Below are 26260 nucleotides of genomic sequence, written 5' to 3' on the forward strand. Positions count from 1 at the left end.
TGACAAGAGTACACAAAAAAATATCATAGCAAAATGTTAAGGGGTTAGCATAAGCCCTGTCTTATCAGCATGATAGAGCAGAAAAACGTAACCAGAAAACATTTTGTTATGAAATGTTGTATTGTATTTATGACTTTGTGCATTGAATTCCCTGAGGAAGAGCAGAGTGGTTTTCAGCAGAGCACAAATCTGGATCAGATGCAATTGTTTCTGTTTCCTTCACAATGAATGATGTGAAATAATTGGAAATAAACTGAATGACAAAGTATTGAAAAACTGAGATGATAGAATAAAAACACTTCTGAGGAATGACAAAAAAATCATCTGGTATCTGTGGGTTCCCTAGTTGGTAGGATTGAGGTTTGTTTTCTCTCTCTTAAAAATGAATCCCGTGCTTGGAGCATGAACCAGTTGTAAGAAATTCTCTCTTTTTTTTTTTTTTTTTTTAGCATGTTTGACCTCAGAGTCTTCTTCTAGCTTTTGTCCTCACTGACACTGAAGAGGAAGCTTCTCCAGAATGTGTTCCAAAAATCTAAATTGCAAATATGGTTCACATTTTTCTGTGGCCCCAAAACATAACATTTTGTGAGTTTTTTTTCAGGATAAAAGCTTGTGCATGTCAAAAAGGTTTTGTGTATTTTTTTTCCATTTTTTTCCACTCTATGTGGTGAAGAGAATCGAGCACAGTGAAGGAAATAAAAGGAAGGCATTTCTATTAAAGCAGTGAGCTTCAGCTGTCTTGTTCACCAATACTCACCACCAGCCATCAACAGTATTTTCCATCTTCTATTCTTGCACTGTGTTGCTTAAGAGGGATGTGTTCTAAAATGCATTCTCAGGTCTTTGCCAGGCTGGAAAAGAAAAAGCTACATTTGCACAGTTGCACAGTTGATGCATGGTAAATGTATAATGGGATGAGACTAATAATAGGATGTCTACAGTGCCTACCACCTTTATGTCTTCCCTTCCATCCTAGAAAACCAGTGAAAAGACAGTGCCAAGTCATTTCCCTGCCAAAAAGTGAGTTTAATCTCAGGGTTTACTGTAGATACACAGAACACAAAGGTAAGACAAAATAGTATATTAAAAACCACCCTCCTTGCAAGTACATTGCCATCCAAGCCATGTAATTTCAGACAGCTAGTGATTCAAATCCATAGACCTGTTTTGTATTCTTATTAGCCTGTCATGCTGTGAGCGATATTGACTTTTATTTATTTGCCAGACTCCACAGTCAACAAATGGTGAAAATAGAGAAAATCAACACTTTGTAGTCCTAAATTGTGTGAAGAAAGACCGGTGGTGTCATTCAAAACCTGCCCAAATGATTGGGCCGTATTGATCCCTTTGCCCAGGAGCATGAGGTGAGGAGGAAGTAGCCTGAGTTGTGCCTCCAGAAAATGCAGTCAGTGATAGTGTCCATAGATGGAGGAGCTGTGACTTTTCTAATTAGAGAGTTCAGAGCACACCCAGTTGGATTAGCCAGTGCATGGCTCTAGGCTAGCTATTAACAACAAGTCAGCCAGACAAACAAGAAATCAGAAAGGGAGGAGAAGGGGCAAGGGAGAGGCTGAATTAGCATCCCAGTATGACATGATATGATATCAATGTACTCAAACCGAGGTCAAAATAGTTGTTTTTATCAGAAAGAAAATGGTTTGTAATTTAGAATTTCTGCTGTTTTCCTTTGAAATTTAAACACAGTGTATAACGCATCAAGTCTGTTGGTATCGCAGAATCTAAAACATGTGTTTTGTTAACATCGAGGAGAATCCCAGAGGAGATTACTCAACAGACAGATAATACTTTCTTGTGACTTGTGAATTTGTGGCAGCCCCATAAATCTTTTTTTTTTTTTTTAAAGAAAGAACTGTGTGAGTGCTGTTTGAATTGCTCTCAGAATATGGATTGGTATCTATTTTTTAGTATCTGCATATGCGTGAACTCGCATGCCTATATATTAATGTAACCTTGCTAATACTTGGCTGTTTGCTTATGCTGAAACACCCATGGGGACATGTTCATTGGATTTATCTTCATTTTTCAGGAACACATACCCTCCTTCACACTTTGCCAGCTAATAAACCCTCAAGATTCACACCCACACAGACACATATACATGTACACCCCACCTCACTTATGCAACCACCACCACCACCACCACATGCTTAGACGAACACATACACACATGTAGCCCAACCTACTTGCCCGCAACAACCTCAAGGGAGACATAAGAAATAAACTCGACACTTCCGCTTACCCAAGAAGCGCCTTAAGGACAAAGAGAAATTTAATCTTGGATAAGCCTCCCGATAGAATCTCTGCATTAGCCCTCTGCTGCTGGTTCAAAGCTATCCCATCAACCCTTACCTCCCACACCTTGGCCCAATTCCCTCGCATCTCTCCTCCCCTACATTACTTGTTTATTTTTATTTTTTATTTCCTCCTCTCTGCCTCTCTCCAACTGTCTCACCACTTCTTTTTCTGTCCTCTCCTTTGTCTTTAGTTGTACTCGTTTCTTCACCTCACGACTAATCCTTCCTTTCTTTTTGTCTCTCCATACTTTTGACCATTAATTTTTTTCCTCAACTGTTGTCCACTTCATGCCTTCACAGCGTTGTTGCATTCTTCCAGCCAGCCGACATCTCTTCATCTATTCCCAGTTGTGGTACATACTGTATATATCTATATTTCTGTTCCTTTCCCTTGTCGGAGTGTTTTAATACCATTGGTATTAAATGCTGGCACGACCTCCTCGGCATACTTAAGCAGGCAGGGATCCTTGTAAGGCTGTTTGAGTGCTTAATATTTTCAGCACGCTGCTGACTTAAGCCCCTTAAGTGCTTTGGCAACACTTATTCCACGGTGGCACCAATGAAGCCCATTAAAAATTTGATTTGGATGAGAGAGAGAGAGGGGGAGAGAGAAAAAAAGGGAAGGAGGGTAGGGGACACGATTTGCCATTACTTCCCTTCCTTCCGCACATACTGCGACAAAAACAAATACACCCATCAGGGGGTTGCCCACACAGGGACTTTGCAGACACACATATTCACACATACTTACCAGTTGTGCAATGATTTGCAGTGTGTTCTTCTTTATGTTGGCAATTATGTCCTTTGTTGCTCTATAAAGCACTTTGTGATGACCTTATTTTGTTAAAAGCACTTGATAAATACATTTGACTTTATTTGAGTTGATAATAGGGAGCAGTGTGTTTCATATTGAATGCACAAAGATGTTTGTAAATAAATCCTGTCACAGATTTGATGATTTTTATGATCGGTTGATTAAGAACAGGTATTTATGAAAGTAAAACTGTTGCCTTTCGCAGTTTACAGGACAATGAAAGTCATGGACGCAATGTCTGGTGTAGCTAGTTTCCACTGTTGGCTTTGTATTGCCAGTTTTATTGCCAGTAGCAGTTATGATACTACATGTGGAAATGAGCTTGAACAAAGGAACTGCATTATGCACAACATGCTGATGCAAAATGTACTGACAGGTTGTTCTACCTGTTAGTGATGATTTCTGTTTCCGCAGTATAAAGGTGTGGAGCAAATACCTTTTAATGTGCCAGGTTCTCATCAGCATTTCTCATAACACAGTCACAGTCATGTTTATTTCTGCTTTACCCATGTCCACTTTGAATTAGAAAACACACAAATGTGTACACAGTTCTCGTCAGCAGACAGCAGTGTGCATCCATGCAGCCATAAAAACAGCCATTTAATATAAAGAGGCACTATGATGTCTCTGTCAGTGGCTGCATGGATAAATTAATGGGTAGTAGATAGTGAAAGAGGCAAATGTACACTCTGCTTCAGTCAACAGTGGACAGTCAAGCACATTCACGCACACACACTGCCTCTGTTTGTCAACCTGAAAGACGACCATTGTCACTGCCTCCACACACACACACACACACACACACACACACACACACACACACACACACACACACACACACACACACACACACACACACAGACGCATCTCTAACCGTCACAAAATAGTATGCAAAATATGCAGACACTGATCCCCCACTGACACACACACAATCTAAGCAAGGGGAGGGAGGCCAAGGTTATATAAACAAGTGGAAGACAGAAAACAGATAGATGGATGTGATCAACAGCGATAGCACATTGGGATTATAACAGTTTTCACAGATCAACGGGAAGGAAGAGTAGCAAAACGAGGACAAGCTTGCGGAACCTAACTAACTGCTGCGGACTGGACAACTGAAGAAGGAGGACAGAGGAAGGGAGCTAGAATGGATAAACTAAACACAATTTAAGGAGATCAATTTGAACTTTGTTTCCGTCTGTCTTCTGCCGGCCTCAGACCTGCCAGACCCGAGCTGCTGGTGTAAACCAACACAGAGTAATTTTCTCAGCATCAGCCAGTTGACCGATGAAGTCAGCACTGTAGGAAAGATTGGCGATGATCCGCTTTCAGCTTTGTCAGAAGTGTCAGGGCCGTCGCCGTTAGATCTCATTGTATTTGCAGTGGCACAGAGAGTGAGAGAGTGTGGGCAGCGTGTAGTAATCTGAGGATGACACCCGCACTTTATTCCATCAAATAGTGCTCAGTGAGGTGTGTGGTGCAGTTCGTCACGCTTTGTCTATACACTCTAAAAACACACATTAGGCACTCACAAACACACCTGATCTACACTCTCCGGCAGACCAGCAACCGATTGGGTCCTCAATCAGCAGAATTCTGTCCGGACCTGAAACACAGCAGGCTTTCAGATTAGTGTGTATGAGTGAGCGTGCATCTGGAGTGCACCCAGGCGCTGACTGTACCCAGTGGAGCATGTTGGATAGGAAGAGTTAGGCAGGTCGATGCTGCACGATTATACTGTCTGATAGCCTGTGATTATTCTGAGGTGTCTAAAATTACCATGTAAAATCACTGTCCATTTGCTCAACAGTGTGTACACAATGGCGTATTGACAGCATTCTAGCATTCAAGCGAATAATGGTAGATACCCTGTCAGGATAATGTGCACGTCTCTGGGGTAAAATAGCGGATCAAATACGTAATATCTGTAACTAAAGTGTCTGACTGCAGTTTGCTCAACCCTTCGCAAGTTGGTTATTCTACAAAGGGCAAGGACTTTCATTTGCTCTTTACAGAGCACTACTTGAACTCAATGAATTTTATTTAACCTTAGCTATCTCCACATGAGTTAGATAGTAAGATAGTGTCTCCATCTCTCCAAAGCCCTGCACAGTGTGGTAATAGCTGAAAGGAACATTGACTTGTGCCTGCAGATTTGTTGAGTGAGATGAGCTGAAAACCTTGTTTTTGACTCATTAAAATACAATATGTTTGAAGATGAAGATTGTTGCCCTGGATTTCTCTGTCCTTGAGGGCACAGCATTGTAGATAGCTCTATTTTAAAAGTTACCATTCAGTCAACGCTAGTATAGATAAACTAGATTTCCTTTGGAACATAGTTTCTCAGGCAGCATCTGACTCAAATATGGCAGTATTGATGTTTTCTGTTCTTTGGAGCAGTGTAGTTTGACCTGCAGGAGACAACAAGCATACATTGTTGTGGTTAACTGTGCAGCTGATTGTTAGGGCTCGTTTCGCTCAGAACTTGCTTAGATCTGACCTCATTCAGTTAATTTGCGAAGCTGCCACTACTGAATACAGTTCCTGGTAAAGACTACAGTGTTGCAGGTCTGCTTGGACACCTTTGGTATTGGTTTTTCTGGTTTATCGATCTGAGAATCTTAGGCCTTGGTCTCAGGAGGCTCAGAGCACTGTGGTGAAAAAAATAGCTTGCCTATCTGTGTTCGTTGTGTTGTTTTGTTTTGTTTAGATGGGACCGAGCCCTTGGACGGCTTTGTAGCAGCAAAGCTTTCCCATTTGTATGGATTTAAAGCAATATGCATCGTAAGTTCTTTCTAAGCAACACGAGGTGCTAGTCAACAGAGGAAATTTGTTACTCTGAGCTCATCTCTGTGTGCATTGTGATATAGTGCCTAAATCACTAGCTCTGTTATCACTCCGAGCTCTGGCCAAACGTCTGTGTGTTACATGCAAGCCCTGGCAACAAGTCAGTCCTATGTGACTTTGCAGCTACAGCAGTTTCTTTGCATGTGTTGTGATGCAGTGTGGAGCATAAGAGCGCTTTCTTTATGCGTTTTCCTCAAACAACAACTTCTGTCTGATTGCGCTAATGTAAAGCTGAGCAGTTAGTGTGTGCGCACGTCTGCAGCATAGCAGCTGAGAACAAATCAGAGTGCATGTGTGTGTGCGGACTAGTTTGTCTATAGCAAGTGCAGCCAGGGTCACAGAGGAGCCATTGATCAAACGTGCACAGCCACGTACACGTTCACACATATACACACACAACTTCTCAATACACAATGAAGGCTGTCCGAAGCTCTGTCCTCTGCCGCCTCCTCCCTGCCCCCTTCTCTCTGGCCTTGCGCAGCCTGGTCCTGGTCCTGGTCCTGCTCTGCTTCACTCGTAAGTCATGCATGCGTGCACTCAATCAGACGTGCACACACACACATTCAGATTAAATGAGATGTGCAGTATTGATTCGAGAGGGATACTCAGGTGTCATTACAGAGCAAATAACTCAGGGAAACAAGCACATAATGTTCACATGTACACATTCATTTCTCATTATAGCCAGGATGTGGCAATTTAGTATAAGTACAAGCTCTTTGTTCATTTAAATGAATCTCCCTGCAGATATACCTCTAAATGTTGCAATATAATGTTTTTGTTAGTAAAAAGATAACAGAATTGCGAATACGATAGTAATTGGCGTAAAGTGATACAAAATGAGATCCAATGCAGTGCCCAGCACATGACCAATGGGGGATAGCTCATGATGAAATGAGGGCTTCACATGAATTGTTCAAAATGCTGGTAATTAAGTTAGAATTGGTAATTAAGATTAAGTACAGAGAGAATATGACGACAGGAGTGTATGCCCAGGAGGTGAAAGGACTGGGGAACGAGAGACCAGACAGAGAAAGAGAGGGGACGGATGAACCAAAGGACTTAAATGGAAACGGTAGCAAATGAAAACAGAGAAAAAACAAAGATATAAGAATGGCTAAAGCCTTTTTCTCAGCTTTTCTCTGAAGAACCTAATAAATTAAAGTTGGACCCTAGAGTGGGAGAGATATAGTGAACCAAACGAAGAATTATTTTTTTTTAAATAGAAGAGGAATGGGGGAAAAATGTGGAGTGCAAGAGACCAGTATCTTTTCTGAGAGACAGACTGACACAAGGAAAGAAGGATTTGGGCAGATAGAAACTTATACTGTATGTGATGGCAGGAGGGAGCAGCAAAGGCAGAAAAGAAGAAATAGTGAGATGGAGAACAGTGCAGTCTGTGTGTATGGAAGAAAGACAGAGATGGAGGGGATGGGTACAAAGATAAAACAAGAGACAAGGCCTCAAAAGGAGCTGCATGGGGTCGAGATCTGAAACCAAGAGTCATAAAATTGATTGAACACAAGGCAGAGATGGTAAGAAAAAGCAGTATATGAAGTGCAGTGAGATCAGTGGCAGAGTTGCTCGGTGCTATTAATACCTCCTGTCATTATTATTATGCATTTAATACAGGATGATGTTCTTTTATTGCTGTTCATTGGTAAACATAACACAGCTGTACACAGTACCTTCTCCTCTGTGCTGAAATCTAAATCCAGTGGTTTCTTTTTTTGTCGTTTTTGCATATTAAATCAATGGAAGCTTTGTGAGATGTTCAGGAGGATGTAGGTGGGGTGACAATAGGGGAGTGAGTGATACAGTGAAAGAATGAGTTTGTGTCTTGGCAGTCAGCTTGGTTATGTAATTCATGCCAGTACAGCAGTTTTTAATGCACATGTGTATATGCACACATACAGATACGTACACATTCTAGCTTGCACAGGTTTAACACCATTCCTCCCACATACGCATCCATCAGTGTCACACATATCACGTGCACAACATGTACACACAAAGGGAAGGCAGCCATGTGGTGGATTTTGAAAGGGTGTTAAGACCAGTGCTTTTGGCTGTGGTGACTCTCCAGTGTGGTTGCTGTCGTGTAATAGCCCTGTAAATTTCCTTTAAGCCGCTGTTGGGGTATGTGTGGTAGCCATTGTCGCAGGGTTGTTGGGGCTGTGACAGACCCGGGCCATAAAACGCTGCACAGTAGATAGAGCTAACCAGCTTTTGGCTGTCAGAAAATGGGAGGAAAGAGAGGGGAAAGAAAAGAGAGAGAGATGGTAGTTTGTGAAGGGTAAGAAGAGGTGAATAACAGTAGAAAGAGTAATGGGATGGGTGGACGAGAGGAGAGGAGAGTGCTCAGGCAGATGCAGTGCAGCACGAGAGGGAAGAAGAGGGGATGGTGCAAGAGAGGGACGGGGTGATTGAAATACACCGAAGGGCTGGAGAGACATAACGATGCGAAGGTCAAAACGATGCAGGGAAAGGAGGGGAAGAGGTGCAAGAAATAAAGGGTATAGGTGATGAGATAAAGAAGACCACAGATTTCAATGCACAGGATGGAGGCAGCGTTGCCTTGGGAGCAAAATCGGAATGTTAAAAATAGGATGGGAAATATGTAAATAAATTGAAGTGAAAGTTTCTTTTGAGAGGTCAAGAGTGAAAAGAGACAGTTTTCTGCTGAATTTGCTGATTAGCAGTACAGTGCTAACAGTCCACCAGTGTGTGATGGAGAGAGAGCTTGGTGAGAAAATTTCTAAGGTTTCTGGTGAAGAGAAAGCGAGATTAAGAAAGACAGAGAGAAAGAGAGGGAAAGAGGAATAGAAAGTGGGGAAAGGGCTAAGCTTTATGACAGGCAATTAAAAGAAGCAAAAGTAGAGAAGAAGATGAAAGAGGGAGAGGGGACCTAGAAATGTAGTCTTTTGCACAACTCATTTGTTTTGTCCTCTTGTCCATTCACTTCTCTCACTTTTTTTCTGTCTTTCACTTGCTTCCTCTCTTCCGCTCTCGCAGCACACTATAAAAACAGCATGATTATGCTGCAGACTTGAGCTGCAGAACAAATCACATTTAGCGAAGGAGAGTGTGGAGATTGAACCAGCAGAGAGGCAGGAAAAGATTCCCACTGAGTCGCAAAAAGGGAAAGAATGAAGGAGATTGCAAGCGGAATGAAAGCATATTGCAGTTCGGAAGGAAACTATTGCAAGGGCAGGAAAAGCTAGAAGAAGAAAGAAAAAGAAGGAGGGACGGGGTGAAGAGACAGCAGCTAACAGGGGAGAGAGGAAGAAAGAGTTGCAACAATTCTCCTGAGGCCCAGGAGAGAAAGAGAGGAAAGGGGACCTTTAGGACAGCACTAATGAGAAAGATGCATGATGAACGATGTAATAAAAGATAAGGGAGATGAGAAGGAGGAAGAAGACAGGAAGAAAAGAGAAAGGACGATGAAGGGAGGAGGAATCAAGGATTAGATCAGGCAGAAGGTGGGGAGGAGACGGATGGAGAGACTGCGGGTTTAAATAAAAAGAGAAAGAGGGAGATGTGAGACTGAGATTAGAGACGAATGCAGCGGGAGCAAACAATTATGAGCTATGGACTAAGTCAAAATGAAGGAGGGGGTACACTCAAAAAATGTGAAGAAAGGCTGAGTGTAGGAGAGCACAGAAAAGGAGGATGGGAGAAAGTGACAGAACGAAGGTAATGAGAGAGATGACAGCAAGATTTGTAAAGGATTATGTATTATTTATAGAGGGAGAATTTTTTTTTCTGGCACTGGATTTGATTGGCAGAGTTCTGGCTCCCTGAGAAAGATAGAGTGATAATTTTAGACTGGGAAGAGAACGAGGGGAGAGGGAATGGGGGAGAATTGTGGGTCTGCAGAGGGAGGTATGGAGGAGAAGAACCTCAAAGTCAGCTATTTCATAGATTCAGTGCACCGCAAAACTCTGTGATTAACCTAGAGCAAGTGTTTGTACACACACACGCACACACACACACACACAGGCTCGCACACGTAAACACTGCAAACTTCATTTGCATACATGCTGTGGAAATCGGCTCGCCTCGCAGACTCAGGGGATAACAGAAAAAATGTACATCCAGATGGGAAGAGATGGAGAAGTTGCCAACGGACGACCCCATATGAGTGGAAACTATGAGCTGCTGTTATTGTTTTAATTAAGGCAGTAACAGCATAAGGGGTTATGCATTGTAGTCTCCTGCATCGATTTCGTGGCCAGCATGCAAAGAAAACACAAGCTCCTGGCTCACTTCCAATTGTAAGATAATGACAGATAATGAATAGGGAGACGGTGGCTGCACTGCTTCAAGGATACATGGGGGCTTGTTTGGGGCAAATGGAGACACTTCGTCTCTTACGTGGCTTGTGTTTTTTTTGTGCCGTCTTTACCTTTCCCCACTCTCAGAGACATGGAGAGACAGGGACAAATGAAGGGAGAGTGAAACCAAGAGAGTGGGACACAGCAAGGCGGTAATTCAGCCCGCTAACCCTGCACCAGTGAGGCAGTTTCTAGAATTTACCGTGACCAAGGGTGAGCCAGCAGTCCACCTGGCTGCCTCCCAAATCCCTCTCTTTAAACTCTCTACACCTCCTTTCATCCCCTCCCTCTGTCCCTCTATCCTTTACCTCCTTTGGCTTATAATTCAACCCCATTGCGGGACCATTAGAACGGGCCCCTGAACAGCCTTGTCTTATGAATTTGTGCTCCTATTATTTATTTATTTGTTTATGTATTTTGAAATGAGGGCCCTTCTCAGACGTCCATTGATGTAGTAAATAAAGGCTCCTTTTTTCCAGGGCTGTGACAGCAGGGGTAGGAGCATTTCAAATGATAAGAAGCACCAATCCACTGCTATGAAATACTGCCCCCGCTTGGTTGGAGAGAGAAGTGATTGTTTTTGTTCCTCCACTACTTTTATTTAACCGTTGATCATAGCCGTCAGCGCACTACCATGATATCAATTTCTCTCTCTGCATTCTCTCTTAATGTGACTCAACGCTTGTGGGGTATTTTATTATAGGCACAGATTTTAATGGGGGTGAGATTAATACCTCTGTCACAGAGGTTGATTCGCTTGCCCTCCTTCTCGTTCCCTCTGTGGATTGTGCTATGCTGGTGGTGATCAGAGGCACAGGCTCATGGCCTTGATGTGAATGGCAGCCTATAAAATCTACAGTCAAACTAAAGTGCTATACCCAGCTGCGTTACGAGCAGGAGTGGAGGAATATGCGCCATCTCTCGTATATTTCGTCCGGCCCCCACCAGCTGCATTATTATACCCAAACCATCACTTCCTAACTCCCTGCTATGTTTTCCTGGTTAGAGCCCTCACTCCCCCACCGTCTCTTCATCCCTCGCTTCTCTTCACCCAGACTGATCATCCACCAGCAGCCAGCAGGTGTTTTTGGTGGCATCTTTCCGCAAGCACCAGCAAATGTCACTCATCCCGCTTGCAACAGCCGTTAATGATTTTTAATTTTTATTTATCCTTGTTGCTTTTGTTTGTGCTTTGCTGCCATACCACTGCAGCTAATTTCCTTTGAAAGGGTGACAGCTGTCAGGAGAAGTGGGCGTACAAATGGACAACTAATTAGTTTTTCTGGCCTCCTCCCAGAAGTAAACTTTTGGCCGCTTTCTTTGTCTAGAGTTGCTCTCCCACTTGAAGGCCTCTTCGTTCCGATGGGTCACTAATCACACACAGACACAGCAGTGACTTTGTCAGGATGCACAGTAGCACTATTACAATTACCACTGTTTAAAACAATGGCGGCCTATCCCAGTTGCTATGGTGATGAGTAATAACAGCCATTAGAAAAATAATTGGGATGGCGGTGTCAGGCCCTGATGGCCCCCGATATGAATCACAATATTGATGCAGAGAATGGGAGCAATAATGACTACAATTAGTGGTAATTGTCAAGATTTTTTCTCGGTTCCATGGAGTATTAGAGTCTCCTTTGTCTTTATTCCCTCTTGGTTTCTTTCTCTCTTCAATTCAATATCCACTGTGTCTCTGTGTTTCCCCTGATGTGATGAATATGTAGGCTTTGAGTATTTCATTAAAAGAGATTAAAATCAAGAGGAGAATTAGATTTGGATGAAGTCGGAGGAATCAGATGATGTCAAAGTAGCTTAATTGCAATATGCCAACCCTTGCATATGCTCTCCCAGTGCATATGCCCACCTATTGTACTTAAGTGCACATGCACGCCCATGTACGCACAAGAACTTAGGATACACTCAGTTGCAGATATAGACATTTATTTTGGCCCAAAGCAGTCAAGTCAGCAGCTCCTGCTATGGCAACCACCATCTGTTTGTCTCACAACATTTCCTGCCTTCTGAAGGTGTTTTACAGAGCTGAGAGACACTGCTAGAGTCAGCAGGGAAACATATATAGTCCAGTCGTCTTTATCGGCTCTTCTCATTGCCTGCTTCATCACTGTGCTTCAATATTGATGTCGTTCTTTCTCTAAATCCTCCCCATGGCCAACACTTTGCCAGGGAGAGAGGGAATGCAAATGGGAATGCAAATTGGTAAATACTAGTTTGGGAAGCCCAGAAAGCTGGTACTCTCTCCAAGGCAATCACATTCCACTCCTGGCTGGAACCAAATGACTAATTGCTCTGCAAATCATTTGAATTCAAACGGCAGCGCTCTGCGTCCATTGCGCTCAGCGGGAGGTGTGACTCAGCCGAGTCATGTCAACAGCCTGACCCACAAACACTGAGGGTGCAACAATCAGAGCATAATCAACCTCCATATTATTGACTCTTGGGCTGTCAGCAACATCAAAGAGGCACCCTGGTTTCTCAACCCCCTTGTCTGAAACTATTGGGTTTAAGGGCCAGATGTGTCTGTTTGAAAGTTTATCTGTGAAAGTTTCTGGGAGTGTGAGTGCGACTCCACATGCATGCGCATTTCTGCGTCCTCATTTGTTAGTGCATACTGTGTAGAGCATCTGTACACACATATGTTCATAAAGGTGTCTGTGTGTTTGTGGTTTTCATCCACGGGACCCGAAGCTGGTGCAAGAATATATGTAATAGGAGCCATTTGGATAATGGAGTGTGATCAACGGGTTTAGCTTACACATGGATGAGAAATAGCATTAAGAATGTGTAAAGCGTATTCAAGGCTGCCACTGGTCTCTCATAGTTCTGCACTTTAGCCTGTCTCTCATAAAACAAGACTGCAGTTTAAACTAATAATATACCCAGAGTTAGTGTCAGGGCTGCAGTCCAGTTTGGGTGTCTTTGTTTGACTGCGTTGGTCCCTGTTTGTCTTTATGTGTCTATTCAGATGTGTGTCTGCGTGTGTGTTAGAGTGCGTCTAAATTCCACCAGACCAACAGCCGCTTAGAAATTTAATAAGGCATTATGTATTCAAATGTGTGTGTTGATGCATTCTGTTAGACTAGCCCAAGGCAATATGGCTGTTTGTGTGTGTTTGCGCATGTAAAGAGATGACTGGCAATAATTATAATCATCCCTATTATAATCGTAAGAACTCATTGCTCATAAGGACCCTCTTTTTCTTGAGTTCTTCAGTGTCTTTTCTCTCGCTCTCAATCTCTTCATCTATATCACTCTGTCGCCTCCTCTCTTTTCCTCCCCCTCTCCATTTCTTCCTTTATGTGTCTGCATGATGAATGGCAAGTAAATGAAGGATGTTTTAAGTACCTTATTTTGAAAGATTTTATCTCAAGAGAGGGGTGGATAGGACTTTTCTTTTTTCTCTGCATCAGTTCCCTCTCCACTTTTCCCCCTCTTTTGTCATCTCCGTCGTTCCACCTCTGTATCACTATATTAATGTCCATCTCTCTCTCCTTCAGCCCATTGTCAGGCGGTGCAAGCAGAGAATGTGACAGTCTTGGAGGGAGGTACGGCCCAGATCTCCTGCCGCCTTCAAAACTATGATGGATCAATTGTAGTCATCCAGAATCCCCGTCGGCAGACTCTTTTCTTCAATGGCACGAGAGGTGTGTAATTGCATGCACGTTTATCTGTACAGCCAAATTTAATGCATCCATGTCTTTGCATCTACCCTCAATGTTATTTGAAGCAAACCTTTCAGACACATTAGCACTGACTCACCACCACTTGCATTTTACATTTTTCTTGTTGCAAATGTCTTCACTTTGCCTTTAAAGCGATTTCACATTAAAAAATCAGATAACTGCTAAGTTAGATGGATTTACTGACTGCACTACCAATGTGGCCGCTTCAACTGTTTAAACAGCATAGTTTGAAGCTCTCTGCATAATCCACTGTTAACCCTGATGACGAGATCAGAGCTTATTAAACTCCTCATTAGAAGCATGACCTTGGCAATCACATGTTTTTTTAAAGGCAGCTTTATGGCAAATTATTATTGTAACCAATATTATAATGAAGGCAGATTTCATTGATGGCCTCGGGGTAGGCAAACACTAGATGTTTTTCTCTTACTAATTAAGGGCAAAAGTTGCCACCTTAGCCAGATTTTGTGTAAGAGCTGCTGGGAAACCTCTGAGCAAAAGAACAGTGATCAAGGATATTAAACACAGCCTTTGAAATGTGTGTGGCAGCTTAATTGAAGCAAAAAATGCATTTTGATTTGTGGTTTTGCAATAGTAATTATGCTCTGTGTAAACTATGTGATATGACATTAGCTTGGTCTTAAGGTGATGGTGTCAAACTGACTTGCAACTGTTCAGGGTTAAGTTAAAGTTGAATTTGAGTATGTGTTGGTTCAAGCTCATGAGACACTGCCAGCCTAGTAACCTGACAAGTACCCTGCGTTGGCTTTAAAACAGCTCTTCAGGTATGCAAAACCTGGACTCCCTCTTCCTTCAAGTTGTATGAAAACAAGCACATTGCCTGATCAGTAAAGGTAAATATCTAATGCTCGACAGATGCAAATACCGTACATACAAACATGAAAACCTCTAACAAAATCCAATTAGGAAATAGTTTGTCCACTATAGACACACTCTAGCTTTTTATTAGCGAAGGAGCAGCACAGATCTGTGTGTGGGTTTTCTAAGCAAATTGTTTTGCACAGCAATTACTTTATTTCAAAATCATACCTAAAGCAAAGTCTGCAGAGATCCGGTGTAGAAATTATCTGTAACCGATGGGCTGAGCGGCCAAACAGAAACAACAAACCCTGCTGAAGAAGCACTTGCTCATCTAAGGCGCTTGCTGCTGTGGAGACTGCTCAACAGTTACTGGACATGCCAAGATCGAATTTTTTCTTTCTCCTGAACAGTCAGAGCGTTGTCTCTCTTGTGCTTGACTACGCCAAAAAGAAGAAAAATTCCCTGCTTAGTTTAGACAGAAGAGAGCAAGAGAGAGAGAGAGTCTGTTTGCTGAGCTAACTTCACTCAAGCTGCTCTAACTGAATGTCACTGAGCTCCAAAGTATTGTACACATTATTATTTTAATCTCAATCTGCTAGTGTTTCTCTGGCCATATTTTTGAACTGTCAGTCATCCTTGAATTCATCTTAATTGAGTTGAACTCAGTAGTACCAGACAACCACAGTTTTAACTGGATATTGCGGTGTTACAGTGTTTGTATTGGAGTCGTGGGTTTAAGCTCCTGACAGATAAAGATTTTCATGCCAGAGCTCGTTTCACACAGCCTTTAACTGTCTTTCCAGTGTGTGAATTGGTAAATAAATCCAAATGAAAGAAATCTGTTGCACTAAGTAGGAGGATGTTCTCCGGTGTGTTTAATATAAAGACCTGTGCTAATGTTAATGAATGGCTGTTAGATCAATAACTGATTTTCTGCAGCTGACCTTGCAGTTAAACTTCCATATGATCAGGAGGAATTAATTAAAAGGGCATTTCCAGCAGTACTCATGCATCGTGGGCTTATAGCAAGGTGAAATATGCTCAAAATAATTATGATCTGCTAGACAGTTTTTTACCAACAAAAGAAATAGATTTTTTTAAAAATGCAACTCAAAGACATATTTCATGTATATTTGTAATCTTATTTTATGGTATTTATGTATGTGAATTTTGCACTAAACCCATTTTTAACTTTCTAATCTGTAGGTAGCACTTAATAATTACACTAGTTCAGCAATTGAGACTCCCACGTTTCTCAGGGGAACAGTCTCTGACATAATAGAAGTCGCTGAAGATTTTATGAACAGAATTCCAGGATTAGAATGAAATGCTTGGTACAAAATAGTTGCCTCACGTCATATATCACATCATTTTAATATTCACCGGTACAGAACTCCTTCTGCTGTACACACTTTTCCTTTACTTGTTAGTTGTCTCGATCACTGAGCAGAATCATTAGGGCAGATGAGGTTGCTGCTTTGAGAAACCATATTTTCAACTCTTCCCCCACCATTTCTATCAGCTCAGCGCCCCCGGTAAGGTCCATTAGGCACTCAGACAGAATCGCCTTGTCTGCTCTCCCACGAAACATAGACTTGCACCCCTCGGAAAGCATGATGAAGCCTAATCAGAGCAAGATGGTAAAAGGAATGTGGAGACTAGAATTAAAGACAAACTTAATTTCAAATCAAGAAAAGAAGAAAAATTATAGAGGGTTTAGAGTCACACAGCAGTGGAGTGAAAAAGGACAACAGTTTGAAATAATCCAAACTTTAGCACAAGGTATAAAGTCTAGATGGCTACCCATAAGTAATTTGGCTCTTGTAAGCACCAAAAACTCTCACCAGGGAGATTTTCTGACTGTAAATTACATCTCACTCTGTCTCTCTTTGCCTCCACATTTGCTCCATCACTTTCCTATTGCCCATCTGCCACCCAGATTACAGGCTAACAAACTAAGGCCTTTCTCTGCCGATCCATTCCACACTAGCTTCTGCAGAAAGTGCAGTGAATTAGGCTGCCTGTTTTGCAAGCGAGCAACCAGTCAAGGGTGTGTTTTATGAGATTGCAGGGACAGATAGCTATAATAGAGCAGTGGAACTAACCAAATGGAGCCTTTCTCCTCAGTGGTCCATATCTCTATTTCTCCTCCTATCGCCAACTCTCCCCAGCATGCAAATGAGACAGGACAATAAAGGTGAACTTGGACTTGAACAGAAGTCTGACATTTAGTTGCCATTTAGTGCAGTGAGGGGAAAAAAAAGATTTACCTATCTGTGGGGAATAGCTCTCTAACAATGCTCTCGCTGCCATCCGGTGGAGGGGAGATTTGGGGAGTGGGGTGGAGAGATTAGTGTGGTGTACTTGGAGGAAGAGTGGGCTAACTGCATTGCTCCGGACCACTCCTTCAGTCTCCTGTTGATTGTTGTCCATTCCTATCTATATAATACTTTATGCCACCTGCTGCAGTATGTATTCATATTACTTTATTTCTCTTGTTCCTCATCCCCACCGTTTCTCATGCATACACAGGCGTGAACATCCAGAGAAGCCAATGCCAACACACTTGTGCCTGTGTTATACGGTTAATTGTGCTACAAGAGGCTAGGCATTATATTAGAAGGTGTCTACTTTTCTGTCTGTGAGCCAAATCCAACACAAAGTAAAGAGGAGAGGGACAGAATAAAATAGAGATGAAGAGCAAGGGAGGTTTCATTGTCAAGTCAATACAAAGTGAGTCTCACAGGTATTTATGAGAATCTATAGACATCGAGCCACTGTCATCCACAGACTGTTATTAGCGATATTTGTTATTATCAGCATTTTCTCCCCATTGATTCTACTCTTTCTTTAGCAACAAAAGGAAAATTGTTATATGTTCACCTCTTCTCGTCCTTTTTGTCACTGTCCTTTCTTTGTTTTCCTCCTTTGTGCATTATGCAGTCTGTGATTGTAGCTCATTGGTCTGAGGTTCAAGATTGGTTGTGGAACTGTTGCATTTAGAAAGCTGATGTCTCTAGTTATTTCCCATAGTCTGAATAACAGTGTTTACCCTATGTATAACTGTAGTATTTAGCTCATCTCTCACTTGCTCATTGGGCTACACCACTCAGTGTAATAGCATTCTGAAAATGATTTTGGTTGCACAATAAGCTTTATTTGCAAAGTACTTTTGAAAAGAGTTACCAAATTCTTCACAGCAAGTAAAACAATCATGATGAAAACCTAATAAGATGAACAATAAAAATTCTTGACACTAATTAGAAAATGGCTTATAGGGGAATAAAGAAAGCAGTAACAAAGAGAATGAATGAATACATTCTAGTTTAGGATCGTCCAATCAATGTTTGGGAAAATGAACAGTGTTCTCCCTCAAAGCTGGAAATCAGAGAACCGAGACATCTGTTATGCTGTATCAATGTAAGGCCTGGAGCCTCTTCGTCGAGACTGACTTTGCAAACTCTCTCTGAACTTTTTATATCAAACCAAGCTTTAGATTTAGCTGCACTATCAATTCCAGAGCAGCGAATCATCTGCGGTGTAGTCACAGTGCTATTTCTCCCATGTTTTGCAATTTTTTCCTCTGCAGACCTGTCCAGGGGAGTGACATCACAAATTAGAGGGTGAAAAGTCACTCATTCCAGACCGTGAGAGATAGAACTGGCTGTTTGCTAATACAGCGCAAACTATCTTGAGGCCAAGAAATACTGATTCAAAAGCTGAAAATATCATACACTCAATTAAAGCAGTCCTTGCTTCCCTTGTGTTGTTTGATATGCTTGTTATGTGCTGCCTGTAGAAAGGTAAACGATCCACTGATCCATCCATTTTCTAGATACCACTTTATTCTCTGTATGGCTGTTGGGGCACCGATAGACACCCAAGCACACTCACATTTAGACCTACAGACAATTTAGAATCACCATTTAGCCTTAGCATGTCTATGGACTTTAGGAGGAAGAGATCTGAACCTAGGACCTTCGATCTGTGAGGCAACAGGCCAACCACTGTTTCACCGTGCCTCCCATTTTCCAAGATACACATAAAAAAAATAAACATATACTGAAGACATTAATTAATAAGGATGCATTGTGTTTTTTGTGAAGTACTCATATGTGCAACCAGGCTGGGGGGCCGATGTCATTTAGCTGCAACGTGGTGCACTGTCAAACCTGCAATTCCTAGCCCATAGTACAAATCTTACTTGTAATTTGTACTAACTGTTGCAGCACCTGTTGCTTTCTTGGCCTTTAAGTGGTCCTGAACCTACAGATCTTTACTGGTATGACTTTACATTCTTGTAGTTTATTCAGTTTTGTGCTAGTCTGGTTTCAGAGCTTTGAATCACTGCCCACATGGAACATAGTGTACAGCTGTGAACAGAAGTTTACATCCACCTGCAAAGACCATGTGTATCGTTGTAGTTGTGAGTTCTCAGTGAATCCTTTAACGCTTAATTTTCTATGATGAAATAATTGAAATACATCTTTGTCACAAAAAAGCAAGCTTGCATTATAGGTCCTCTGGAAATATGACAAAATCTGCTGGGTTAACAACATGCATACAGCTTGAATTCTCAAGTTTAGTGATGTAAAAAGCCGTGTAAATCAAATTTTCTTAGAGGCATGGCCTCTGTACTTCTCATGAGTGATGTTGAATGACTACAGCTGGTGAGCCAAATTAAATAGGGCCCATCTGACACACTCATCAGACTCAGTCACAAACACTACAATTCATCAGAATGGTCAAGAGTCAACCCAGACCCAGAAAGTCTACAACAGACCTTTCACCCAGAAGACTGCAGTTCGTGGGCTGTGTGGGACTCTCGTTCCACTCTGTTTTCTCTTGCTCTTTGGTGAGTTTAGGCACCAAAGCTACTCAATTAGATTTAGCAAAATAGCATGGATTTGGTTAAACTGCGACTCCATCCATCCATCCATCTGTCCATTATCTATATACCCCATCATCCTTTGTAGGGTCGGGGGGTTGGGGTTGGGGGTGTTCCCCTTGGACAGTCCATCACAGGGCCACACAGAAAGACAATTTTTGAATCTTGTCCTCCATTTTCTGGGTTATCAGTCCCAAGCCATCCAATATGTAATTGAAAATGAGCTGAAAAGGAGCTATAAAAGGATATATTTATGACACAAAGGAACGTAATCTACTAGAAAATACATTTCCCTCAAAATGTAACTGAGATTGCAATGTAGTTGTTTGGAATGTATTTTTTAGGAGACAGGGTCAGTAAATGACAGTTTTTTTCCCCTGGTTTAGAAACGAACTATGCCAATTAGAGCCTTTTTTTTGCTACTTGTCGTGAGTGATTTAAATATGATATCATCTTTCCATGTCAAACTCAGAAAATTAACAACTGAAAGTTGCCACAAAAATTACAACTCGGTTGAATAAGATGGACACAGGTGCACAGGTTGTTGTAAGCTGACTTACAGAAATTAATTGCTCTGCAGCTTCTGTTACTTCAAATGTTGACTGAAAATGGGTTTGGCGGGGCGGATACATTTACAACCAGCCATCTAGAAAGAGAAAACAGTTAACATTTACACAATGTAAGACTAAACAATGAAGTTAAAGGAAATAACATTTCAGTCTATCTAGATAGGTTTTCCCTGATGGAAATGTTTTGTCAATAATTTAACAGTTTCCACTTGTGGAGAATCGAATAATGGAGTTTGTGAGTAAGCTTCAAAGCAGCTCACTTAGATGCTTCTCATCAAAACGCAAATTCAAAATAATGCAAGTATAAGCCTGCCTGTAAAGTGAATTAAAACAAAGTTCCCTAGAATAAGACTCTTTTAGCTTATGTGTGTGTGTGTGTGTGTGTGTGTGTGTGTGCGTGCGTGTGCATGTGTGCGTGTGTGTATTTCAAGTAAACACAGCACCATGACGAAAACAATTCTTGATACGCCGTGTCCCTTTTCAGAAAAATCTGGAAAAAAAAAATCAATTATACTGACTCAGAGGGAAGGGATTTTATTTTTGTTGGTGTTGTTTTCACTTTCTTTGTTCCTTCACTCTCTTTTATATTAATACAGGGATTAGTATTTATTTAAATTTAATGTTTCACATTAAAGATACAGAGCTTTTTCATGACAGTGACTATTGTACTCAGCACCCCTCTTCCTTGTTCTTGCCACTGTTCCTGTCACTTACACCACACATTATTTGTCATTTACATCACTCTTCCTTTCTTTTCCAACTCCATCCCCCTCCTCCTCAACAATACCTGTCCGTGCTGTTTCATTTCTGTCCCAACATTCATCCCCCGTCTACCGTCTCCTTTGTCTTCGCCCCAACTGCAGCTCTGAAGGACGACCGCTTCCAGATGGTGCTCTTCACACCACGGCTGGTGCGCATCACGCTGACCAACGTCAGCGTGTATGATGAGGGCGGCTACTTCTGCCAGCTCTACACGGACGCGACGCACCACCAGGTGGCAACGCTCTCCGTTCTGGTGCCCCCGGAGACGCCAACGGTGGAGGTGAAGCAGGAGGCTGTGGAGGGCGGAGAGGTGGAGCTCACCTGTGTGTCGCCGAGAAGCAAGCCGGCCGCCACCCTGCGTTGGATGCGTAATGGCCGGGAGATACCAGGTACCAGGACATAGCTGACAGATGGACTGATGGAGGGTTAGATAAGTATGACAGATAAATGAGAACGTTAATGTGATATTATAGGGCAGGTGAAGTGGAATGGTAGGATGATATCAAAGGTTGAGTGCTGACTGAAAGAAGAATAAAAGGATTGGTGATTGATGGGTTGACAGCAGGACTGGCAGATGGATCATTTGATGGGAGCAGGTTAAGATGGATGGATAGTTAATGGGTGGAGAAATGAGGGTCTGGGCTTGAGGACTCACAATCTCTCCTTTGCGTCTGGTTCTTTTATTTTGATCCATTGTTCTTTCCAGTATTTATAAGCAGCAGTATAGTTCCAACAAATCAAATACACCTTCTGAGATCTAAACCTTTCCATACCTTGAAAGGTTTGAAGTTCATAGAAGAACATCAATCACTCTTATGTCTTTGTATGTCCACTAGTAAACTTCTTTTCCTGACAAAATAGACATATATATTTTTCATGTTGCTCTTGCTAACGTCTCTAGTGAACATTCTATTTCAAATGTACTTTTTTCTTGCAAATAATCTGACAAGTGGATCTCATGAAAGCTCAAATGCTACACACACTCCAGATTTTTGCTTCTCGCTCTGCCTCTTCTTCAAACTCGCGAAGGCACAGTTCTAAATTCGCCATCTTCTAACTCTTCCTTCTTCTTTGCTTCTAATAAATCTATGAGCCATCCATCTATCAGTGTGCTACCTTGATCTGTACTTCTTTCTAACTCAGTGTCTCTCACAGCTTCTCTCAGTTAAAGGGGCACTTCATTCAATAATACATCTGAGACCTATCTTTCCATAGCTTTTAGTCTGTTTAACCCCCAAGAAATCTTCTTTTTTTTTGCACTCTGCTGTTAAATCAGCATTTGCATGCAGTGGTACATTTGATTTGACTTCCTCGGAAAACTTGCTCAATTGAACAGTGAGAACAAATGTATCTTTAACAAGCTATGCAAAACCCTTCTCATTGAATCTTATGACTATTGTTGACTATTATTCAGTTTTATTTCCAGTTTTAATAAATACAGACAACAGAAGGACACATTGTTGTCAAATGTGTTTGTGTTATTATTCATTTATTCATACTCAGCGCTTTCAAATAACACACACATACCAACAAAATAATGTAAGAAAATCGGATGTCAACAGTTTTCAGGACATTCATTGAGCAATGCTTTGGCTTTTTAAACTTCATGTCAGCCATCAATTCTTTTACCTTCTATTTTTGTCTGGCACTCAGTGTTTCTTTCATGCAGTCTCCCAACTTTTTCTCTCTTCAGAACACACCTGTCACTGTCATTCTGTCTCGTCTTCTCCCTGTCCTTCCTCTCTACTCCTCCCCCTTCCTTTCATCTGATCTCCTTTTCCTTTTTTTCTTTGGATTTTGCTGGTGACAAAGACGTAATGCTCCTCAGAGCGGGTACTGGTTGGACGGGGCTTTAAGAATCACCGAGACAGACAGGAGCTGCACCTTTGCCTCCCGTGACTCATCTTGTTTCCTAATGCGTCCCTCTATCTGGCTTCTTCCTGCTTTTTCTTCTCTTTTCCCTCCTTCCCTTCTTCTGTTCACTCGTTTCCTCTCTTCTGCCCCTCTCCTTCTCTGACTCTCGCATCTCTTTTGGCCCTGAGTTAAATGAACTGTGACACCAAAGGTTAGAAGCAGATCCCAACAGATATGGGAAGCACTCTTTAATTAAGACTCGATCTTACCACCGCTCTCTTATTCCTGCTCATCTGCACACACCGCTGTCCTCTCTCACACTTCAATTAGGCCTGCTTTCATTTGCTTGCCGACAATAATTGAAAATTCAGCACGTTATAAGTAATATTGTATTCTGCCTAAACAAGCACAAACTCCAAATACGTGACCATGTCCAGTCCCGTTAGTTTGGCCTCACTGTTCCTCCTCCCTCCTTCTGTCTCTCCTCCTCCTCTCTTCTTGCATCTTTCTTTCACTTTGCGTCCGCCTTGGTACTGTTATCATCCTCTTTCATGTTTGCCCCCCCCCCCTCCACTCCACTCCACACATACACACATCTATAATGCTCATTTTACTGCCCTCGCTTTCCGTCTGTGGATCCTTCTCTCCTTCTCCTTTTTTCTCTCACCCTGTTCCTTTGACGTCCGCCTCTCTCTCCATGTCTAGCTCAGTTAAAATCTCAATTGGGTTATGCATATTCCTCTTTTATCCTCCTCTCTCCTCTATCTCTCTTTCTTTAACTTGCACACACACTCACAAAACATTCGGATGATTTCCTATCTGAAAACAAACTGTGCTGCTGCTCATAATTGCCATGAAATGTAGATACAAATTGCTTTCTCCTCTCTTTCTCTCTATTATTTGTCCCCCACCACTCATCCTCTTTTCTACAGTTACCTGCTCCATAAAGCTCATTCATCAGACACTAACTTCTTCCTTCTGCTGATTTCTTCTATTTTCCCCGTGTTCTCACCTAAAAATCTCTTCTTCTCCTCTGTCTTGTATTACTCCTTGTCTCTCTCCGTCTTCAACCACAGGTATGATGTCTAAGCAGGTGCAAAGGGGAAACAGGAATGTTTTAGCTTCCAGGTTGTTTCTTGTCCACTTTACCTTCATTTTTTCCCTCCACTCATTCTTTTTCCTCGGGTTTTTTCTGCCTCTCTCTAGGTGTGGTCTCCCAGCAGGACAATTCAAAGACGTTCAGTGTGTCCAGCACCATCCGCATTCCTGTTGAAAGGAAAGACAACGGGGCGGCGCTGAGCTGTGAGGCATTCCACCCTGCACTGAATGGGCAGAAAAGGATTCGGCATTATCGCCTGGATGTCTATTGTAAGGCCCTTTTCAAATTTAAATATGTGCGTGCGCGTATGTGTGCACTTTACGGCAAAACACTTTATATCCACCTTTCAAATATCGTGATGTTCATTGCCAAATATGTCAAAAACGCGCATTATTTCATCTGTATTGCTGTCACTTAAGTTGCTACTTCAGTGCTATTCATTATACTGTTTTACTTTAATGTCAGCAATAATTTTGTCAGAGTAGCAGCCTCATTTTTAAAATGGTGGATATCTCATTTTAGAGTGAAGCTCATTTATATACAGTCCAGGATTTTAACGGAGTGATATTCAGTGATGCCCTGAATGAGCCCCACTCTCATTAAAACCTAATGCATACAGATCTAGTCATGCAGAGAGCTGGCAGAAGTAGGCCCGTGGCCAGGTTAAGATCCTGGCCTGAGTATAAGCTGAAAAGAACCTGGGTCGTATTAGTATGTGCAGTGATCCCATGACTTTTTTTGGACTGATCGATCTTTGCAGGCTTATTTGCACGAATTAGTATGCACTAAAATCTAATGTCCATTTTGGGAAAGCAAAAGCAGTAAACATACTGAAAGGGATTTAATTTTATCCTTGGCTTAAGGTAAATATTCACTAGGGGCAACAAGTTGAGATAGAACGAATTCACAGTGTTTTCACAAATGTGTAGATGTTTCAGTAGGATTATATCAGAAAGCTGTTATTTCTATCCTTTTTGAACAAGTCCAGAACTTCTAATTTGCTTTTGTAGATGTAAATTCATTTTGTTTACTTCTAATTTGATCAAACATGTCAGATTTGCTCATGTTACTAAAGAGTTGGTGCAAAGTTTCTTTATTTATTACATGTTTGCTTCCACAATGGGGTTGATAGTCTTCTTTGGGTTTACAATTTATTACACATGCACACTATATTATATTAAGACTGAATGGATGCTGAATGTTTAATATACAATTCTATTTCTCCTCCAGTATTGCTGTATTGCTATTTAACAAACTACCAATCTTCAATTACTACATTTCTTCTCTGCACGTATTAGCATTCATGACAGTTCACTATACTTCTTCTCCCACAGTATATCAATATTTTACATAGTTAAACATTACACAGGCATGTATAAATAGTTACAGTTAGTGATATCATTCATATTCCGCACATGCTCCTGCATCAGTCTTTGGGTGTAAATAATTGCCACTTGTATATTAATGTTTGTTGATAGATCAGAATGATTAATATTCAACAGTTTGTTAGTCTGCACGCTGGTGGTTCCTTCATCCAGAGAACTGGCAATAATGACCGACCGTCAGTGTGGATTTGGCTTCCCATCGCTCTGTTACTGAACTGCGGTACAACAGCTGCAGGAGCGGTGGGCTGCTTATGGTAACAGGTGTCTCAACCATAGGATCGTCGACTGGTTGCCTTGGAAACAGATGTTAAAGACCCATGCATACTCATGTAACACCCACTCACACCCCCTACCCCTATTTCTCTTTCTTTACAGTTGCACCCACAGTGCGAATTGTTCCTCCTTCTGGCATTTTGAGAGAAGGCGACTCACTCACCCTCACCTGCTCCGTCACCGGCAACCCTCTGTAAGTCTGTGTATTTGTGCATCAGCTGCATAATACTTATAGCACCTTAGAAGATGGTTTGTCACAACACAACGCAGTAATTCTGATCAATGATCGATCAAAACAATTAAGTCGAATCATATAATTATTCAGCTTCACCTTTCACAGGATATAAAACAGGCACAAAAGGCTACCTGTGAAACACTCTGGACTTTTTTTTGTCACTCTAAAATGATTTTCTGTCAAGATAAAGTTAAATTATAAAAAGTTTGTCTCAATAAAGCATATGTGCATGAAATGACTTTTGACAAATCAAACTAAGGATAGATAGAAACCTTTTAATTGATGAGGACATGCGAGAGGTTCAACATCAATCTTTAAAAAATACAAAATTCCACAAAATGATATCATGAGTTAAC

At 41.7% G+C, this 26260-nt stretch overlaps 1 protein-coding gene across 5 annotated transcripts in view; it reads left to right on the plus strand.

Moving 5' to 3' along the window:
- cadm4 (cell adhesion molecule 4) overlaps positions 1–26260 on the plus strand; it is a 144699-nt gene that overhangs the window by 100979 nt on the left and 17460 nt on the right. The window contains exons 1-5 of one of the 5 annotated variants that reach the window (XM_035944537.2): positions 4125–6492; positions 13832–13978; positions 21160–21447; positions 24119–24280; positions 25772–25862. In XM_035944537.2, coding sequence (XP_035800430.1) covers positions 6390–6492; positions 13832–13978; positions 21160–21447; positions 24119–24280; positions 25772–25862 — 791 coding nt within the window. In that variant the 5' untranslated portion in view covers positions 4125–6389. Of the gene's footprint in view, positions 1–4124; positions 6493–13831; positions 13979–21159; positions 21448–24118; positions 24281–25771; positions 25863–26260 lie in introns of those variants that run through there. The other 4 variants (XM_035944535.2, XM_055013686.1, XM_035944538.2 and 1 more) reach the window with 4 other exon arrangements.

This window comes from Amphiprion ocellaris, chromosome 9, assembly GCF_022539595.1.
Source record: "Amphiprion ocellaris isolate individual 3 ecotype Okinawa chromosome 9, ASM2253959v1, whole genome shotgun sequence".
NCBI lineage: Eukaryota > Metazoa > Chordata > Actinopteri > Pomacentridae > Amphiprion > Amphiprion ocellaris.